The sequence below is a fragment of the Nomascus leucogenys genome, chromosome X, assembly GCF_006542625.1.
Source record: "Nomascus leucogenys isolate Asia chromosome X, Asia_NLE_v1, whole genome shotgun sequence".
NCBI lineage: Eukaryota > Metazoa > Chordata > Mammalia > Primates > Hylobatidae > Nomascus > Nomascus leucogenys.
The window spans coordinates 138,143,610-138,149,620 of NC_044406.1; the positions used below are offsets into that span (position 1 = coordinate 138,143,610).

Genomic DNA, 6,011 nt, shown 5'->3' on the forward strand with positions numbered 1-6,011 from the left:
GTGGGGGTGGGCGGGCGCTTGTGTGCCTGGGGGCCCGGGGGCCCCCGTGGCGGGGGGGCTGGGGAGAGGAGCAGGTGACGTCACCCGGGGACCTGGGGCCCCCAGGGGCGGCGGCGAGAGCCCGGCCTCGTGACCCGCCCGCGCCAATGGCCCTGCGGTCTCCCGGACGACGCGGAGGGGTCCGCGCTGCACCGCCGCCGCGCCGCCGCGCCCCCGCCCCGTGTCCGCACTGCAGAGAGCCGCGGCGAGCAGGCGCCGGCGCACTGGCCCACGTGCTGCGCGAGCGAGGGAGAGCCACAGTCTGAGCGAACGTTCGCGCTGGGAGCCAGGGGCGCCCGACCCCCGTCCGCCGCCGCCGCCGCCGCCGCGCATAGCCCCCGGAGAGCCCTGTGGGGACCCCGACCAGAAGGGACCTTGCCCCAGGAGAAGGTAACAGACCCACCTGGGGAGGGAGACGCTGGGCGCAGGGGTCCAGGGTCCTGGGGCGGCGCGCGGAGGGGGCTGAGGCCCGCAGAGACCCCACGGGGGGTGGGGGTGGGGGGCTGGGCAGGGGCGGGGCCTGGCTGCAGAGGCGCCCCCAGGGGAGGAGGGCGGCTGGGGGTGGGGGTGCGGAGAGGTAGGCATTAACCTCGCTGTCGCCCTGCTCGCATTCACAGGCTGTGGAGACCTGGGCCTTCTGCGATCACCCTAGGAGTTGATCCAGATATGTGCCTCACGCCCTGATCACTGCCCCCAAATTAGTATCTGCAGAGATTCGAGGACATGCCGTTGACCTTGTTACAGGACTGGTGTCGGGGGGAGCACCTGAACACCCAGAGGTGCATGCTCATCCTGGGGATCCCCGAGGACTGTGGCGAGGATGAGTTTGAGGAGACACTCCAGGAGGCTTGCAGGCACCTGGGCAGATACAGGGTGATTGGCAGGATGTTTAGGAGGGAGGAGAACGCCCAGGCGATTCTACTGGAGCTGGCACGAGATATCGACTATGCTTTGCTCCCAAGGGAAATACCAGGAAAGGGGGGGCCCTGGGAAGTGATTGTAAAACCCCGTAACTCAGATGGGGAATTTCTCAACAGACTGAACCGCTTCTTAGAGGAGGAGAGGCGGACCGTGTCAGATATGAATCGAGTCCTCGGGTCGGACACCAATTGTTCGGCTCCAAGAGTGACTATATCACCAGAGTTCTGGACCTGGGCCCAGACTCTGGGGGCAGCGGTGCAGCCTCTGCTAGAACAAATGTTGTACCGAGAACTCAGAGTGTTTTCTGGGAACACCATATCCATCCCAGGTGCACTGGCCTTTGATGCCTGGCTTGAGCACACCACTGAGATGCTGCAGATGTGGCAGGTGCCTGAGGGGGAAAAGAGGCGGAGGCTGATGGAATGCTTACGGGGCCCTGCTCTCCAGGTGGTCAGTGGGCTCCGGGCCAGCAATGCTTCCATAACTGTGGAGGAGTGCCTGGCTGCCTTGCAGCAGGTGTTCGGACCTGTGGAGAGCCATAAAATTGCCCAGGTGAAGTTGTGTAAGGCCTATCAGGAGGCAGGAGAGAAAGTATCTAGCTTTGTGTTACGTTTGGAACCCCTGCTCCAAAGAGCTGTAGAAAACAATGTGGTATCACGTAGAAACGTGAATCAGACTCGCCTGAAACGAGTCTTAAGTGGGGCCACCCTTCCTGACAAACTCCGAGATAAGCTTAAGCTGATGAAACAGCGAAGGAAGCCTCCTGGTTTCCTGGCCCTGGTGAAGCTCCTGCGTGAGGAGGAGGAATGGGAGGCCACTTTAGGTCCAGATAGGGAGAGCCTGGAGGGGCTGGAAGTAGCCCCGAGGCCACCTGCCAGGATCACTGAGGTTGGGGCAGTACCTCTCCCTGCCTCTGGCAACAGTTTTGATGCGAGGCCTTCCCAGGGCTACCGGCGCCGGAGGGGCAGAGGCCAACACCGAAGGGGTGGTGTGGCAAGGGCTGGCTCTCGAGGCTCAAGAAAACGGAAACGCCACACATTCTGCTATAGCTGTGGGGAAGACGGCCACATCAGGGTACAGTGCATCAACCCCTCCAACCTGCTCTTGGTAAAGCAGAAGAAACAGGCTGCAATTGAGTCGGGAAACGGGAACTGGGCTTGGGACAAGAGCCATCCCAAGTCCAAGGCCAAGTAGGCTCGGGAGAACAGGGCAACATTTCCTACTACAGGCCAAGGAGACAAAAGAGATATTGGGAGGAGGGGAAAGAGAAGCCTAGACAAACAGCAGATGAGTTGAGTGGGGCAGAGGGACAGGGCAGCCAGACCAAGGCCAAGCCTTCTCACTCTCTGCCAGCTGGAAGGGACTTCAGCAACCAAGACCAACTGGCAACAGGCTCAGTGGGGGTCAGGTCCAGGTCCCCAAAGAGGTGCTGGAGAGGAAAGCAGGGAGCCACTGCATCCAGCACATGGGGTGCCTGGGCCTCAGATGGGGACCCCAACGAAGCAGATGCTGAAGAAGGTGGGGCCGGGGGTTCTGTCCTGCTCATCCAACCACCCCTAAATACCCACCCTGTGGACTTTGAGCTGAACATGCCCACTGGCCCCCAGGCCACATGGGACCTGGAGGAGCCTACCTGGGGCCTGCCCTTGCCAGAAGGTGCCAGGGCTGGTGAGGAAGAGCTGGGGGGCAGAGGTAAAGCCCTGCAGGGGAGGCCACAGGGTCCATCCCGTCTTCAGGATCATCTACACTGCACTAGGGGAGCCCCAGGAAGGCAGCACCCTGGAGGCCCTGTGCCAGTGAGGACAGGAGACCCTAAGGCCCTGGGAGCCCAGTGCCAGCCAGAGGTTGTGCAGGCAAGGAGACCAAAGATTGATGAGGAGACCCCCAGCAGGGGTACTGGGTACCCGGCAGGCCAGTGCCCTCACAGTTGGCTTGGACCAGGGTGGCTGTGAAGGGAAGTCTTTGTTGCAAAGGAGGAGGAGGAAAAGGGAGGACTTGGTGGGGTTTTGTTTCTTCTGCTTGTTTCTGTACAGGGCCACCAGACTCCTGGAGAGATCAGGCAAGGAGAACCTGGGGCTGCCATGGCCAAAGCAACTCAACAGATGCCGATGCCAAGGCCAGCCCCAACCCTGCCACCTTGGGGAATCCAGCCTGGAGGCATCCCCTAAGCAGCCAGCTGTGGCCTGGGTGGAGGCACCTGAAGATGTCTGTCCCAAACTCCCCCAGCCCTGAGCTGGGAGATGACAGGGAGAAAGAGGCCCTCTCAAGGGTGCCAGATGCCTGGGTCTCCCAAGAGGGGTCCCCCAACTCACGGTTCCCGGGACAGGCTGCCCCCTGTTCCAGGAAGCTCATCCTCACCTGTGTAGGCCCCTGTAGTGACCCACGCATCCAGCAGATGCCCACCCACTGCCGTTGTTCCCGCGCAAAGTAGTGTGCTATGCACCCACCCAGGTGGCCGCCCCTGGGCCCGGGGCACATGCTGTGAGCTTCCTGTGAGCCCAGGCTCTGCTGGCTGCTGTCCCGCATCCTGGCACCACCTCTGCTTTCCCCGTGTAGATCTAGGCCAGTGGCTGCTTGTTGTTGTGGAGCTGCGTGTGTTCTTCTCTGAGCAGCTCCTCCCCGGAGGCCCCCAGCGCAGTCCCAGGAGATGGCGGGAAGGAAGTGCCAGGGCAAGGCGGATGCTCACCCTGTGACCACGATGGTGACCGTGACTGTGGGAGGAAGAACTGGGCCCAGGACGGAGTGGGGCTGCCCTGCCTGAGGCTCCCGAGGAGCTTTGTGCTTTGGTGTTCCACCCCTGTTGTTACTCGTGACTCAGTTTCCTTGACCTGCTGGGGTGTTCCCTGCTGTGTTTTCCAGTGTCCTGTGCCTGTCCTGTGAGGGCCATAGGGCAGGGCCCTGCCCTAGCAGATGGGCTTGGGAGGGGGCTCCCTAAAGCCAGTGGACACTGCCAGAGTCCACCGTCCTGGCAAGAGGCAGACCCTGGGGCCCTCAGGAAGGAGGGAGGTGGCAGCGGGGGCTGCAGCGGGAGTAGGAGCAGATGAGGCGTCTTGCCAGGAACCTCAGGGGGAGGGGGCCCGGGACCTGTGTGGGACCTGTGTCCTGTAGTGGCCTTTTGCAGTTTCTCTCTGTGTTGTGATTCCCTTCTCTTCAACGGTTTCAGTACATGTTTCTCTTCAATAAATTTCATTCAGTGTTCCAGCCGGCCTCGCCTCTGCTGTGGGAAACTGGGGATGAGGTTGGCTGGGGATGGGGTTGGGGTGGAGTGAGGGCCACAGTGGCTTTGTTAACACTGGCGTATACTTGGGGCTCGGTCTACAAGGCATTGTGGAATGCCCTATCTGCGCATGTTGGTCATGAGCTAGGGTTCACTGCCCACAGACCCAGGCAAAGAAACCCAGCTGAGCAGGCTGGATAGTCCCGGTAGACAGGATACTGGTAGGCCCAGGCAGTGGCTGGTTGGGTCCTCAGGGCACTGGTTGAGCTTCTCAGAAATGAATAACACATTTAAGGAAGGGTGAGGGACAGCAGGCTGGACCGGTGGCCCCAGGATCCCTTGTATCACTACTGGGGGCTCAGGACTTCCACACCTGGAGCATCAAAACCAGGCCCATCTCTGTGAGTGTGTGTGAGATGGTGAATATGTGTGAGTATGTGTACTAGTGATTTTGTGAGAGTGAGTGTAGGAGAGTGAGTTTGTGTGTGACATGTGTCAGCGAATGTGTGAATACGTGAGTGTGTGAGATGGTGTGTGAATATGTCAATGTGTGTATTTGAGTGTAAGTATGCATCAGTTTTTGTGTGTGAGTGTGTGTTAGTGCTCAAATGTATGTTTATGTGTTTAACGTGTATGTGTGTTAGTAAAAGTATGTGAATATGTGAGAGTGAGACGGTGTGTGAATGTGTGGGTGACTGTGTTGTTGAGTGTGTACATGAGTGAATATGTGTTTCAGAGTGTGTTAATGTTTATGAGTTTGAGTGTGTGTGCATATGCGTGAATGTGTGGAAAGGGTGAGTGTATGTGTGAGTATGTGTGTTAGTGTGTATGAGACAGTTTATGAGAGGGTGTGTGAATTTTCGTGTGAGTGCAAATGTTGGGTGATTGATTTTTTTTTTTCTTTAAGGGATCAAGAGAGTTGGAAAGAAGGCAGAGAGAGGTAGAAGTTTCTTTGCCACAAAACAGCAGTGAGACTTTTGTTGCCTCTAGGCTGATGGCCCTAGAGCTGGGCCTACTAGCTAATCATCCATTTCTGACCCCTGGCACATTCCTATTTCTAAGGTTCACATGGCTTCTTGGCCTTTTGGCTACGATCAAGTGCAGTATCTATTTTAAGGTCCCTAATCTAAAAATAGATATGTGTTACAGTTATTGTGTGATTAAAGCTGATAGAAACATCCTCGTATGAATCTCTGTGGACTTTTGTTTTCCTTTCTCCCGAGTAAATACCTAGGAACGGAATGGCTGGGCCACAGTGTAGTGGTATATTTAACTTTATAAGAAACTTCACACAGATTTCCAAAGCTATTGTGACAATTTATACTCCAATGAGCAGTGCCCGTTTCTTAGGGTACTCCAAAAAATCTTGTATTGCCAGCTTTAAACTTTTAACAATTCTGTTGGGTGACTCATTGTGGTATCTCACTGTGGCATTAGTTTGCATTTCTGTGATGACTAATAATATTGAGCACTTTTTTTTGTGTGCTTATTAGCTATCTGTCTTCCTTAGTGAAGTGCCTGTTCAAGTCCCTTGCCTGGTTTTTACCTGGGTTCTTAAAATTTTTTATTTTTTATTAGAGTTGTGCAAGTTGTTAAAATACTCTGGATACAAGTACTTTGATATATGTGCTGGGAACACTTTTTACCAGTTGTGTCTTTCTTATGCATATTCTTAATGGTGTCTGTTCATAAGCAGATGGGTTTAATTGTAATGAAGTCCATTGCATCATTTGTTTCTTTTTACAATGACCACTGCCTGGGTCCTGCCTAAGATCTCTTTCATTGGCCCACATTTGCAAACATATTGATCTATGTTTTCTTCTAGAACCTCTGT

The 6,011-nt window shown here is 56.0% G+C and overlaps 1 protein-coding gene across 1 annotated transcript; it reads left to right on the forward strand.

Moving 5' to 3' along the window:
- Window positions 1–205: 205 nt before the first annotated feature.
- Window positions 206–4,161, forward strand: LOC100599044 (PNMA family member 3). Its single transcript, XM_003271875.3, has 2 exons — window positions 206–429; window positions 657–4,161. The coding sequence occupies exon 2, from the start codon at window positions 763–765 to the stop codon at window positions 2,152–2,154; it is 1,392 nt and encodes a 463-aa protein (XP_003271923.1). The 5' UTR covers window positions 206–429; window positions 657–762; the 3' UTR covers window positions 2,155–4,161.
- The last annotated feature ends 1,850 nt before the right edge of the window (window positions 4,162–6,011 follow it).

Bases quoted from the DNA above. Each gene is read 5' to 3' on its own strand.
- LOC100599044 (XM_003271875.3), top strand. From the start codon at position 763: ATGCCGTTGACCTTGTTACAGGACTGGTGTCGGGGGGAGCACCTGAAC.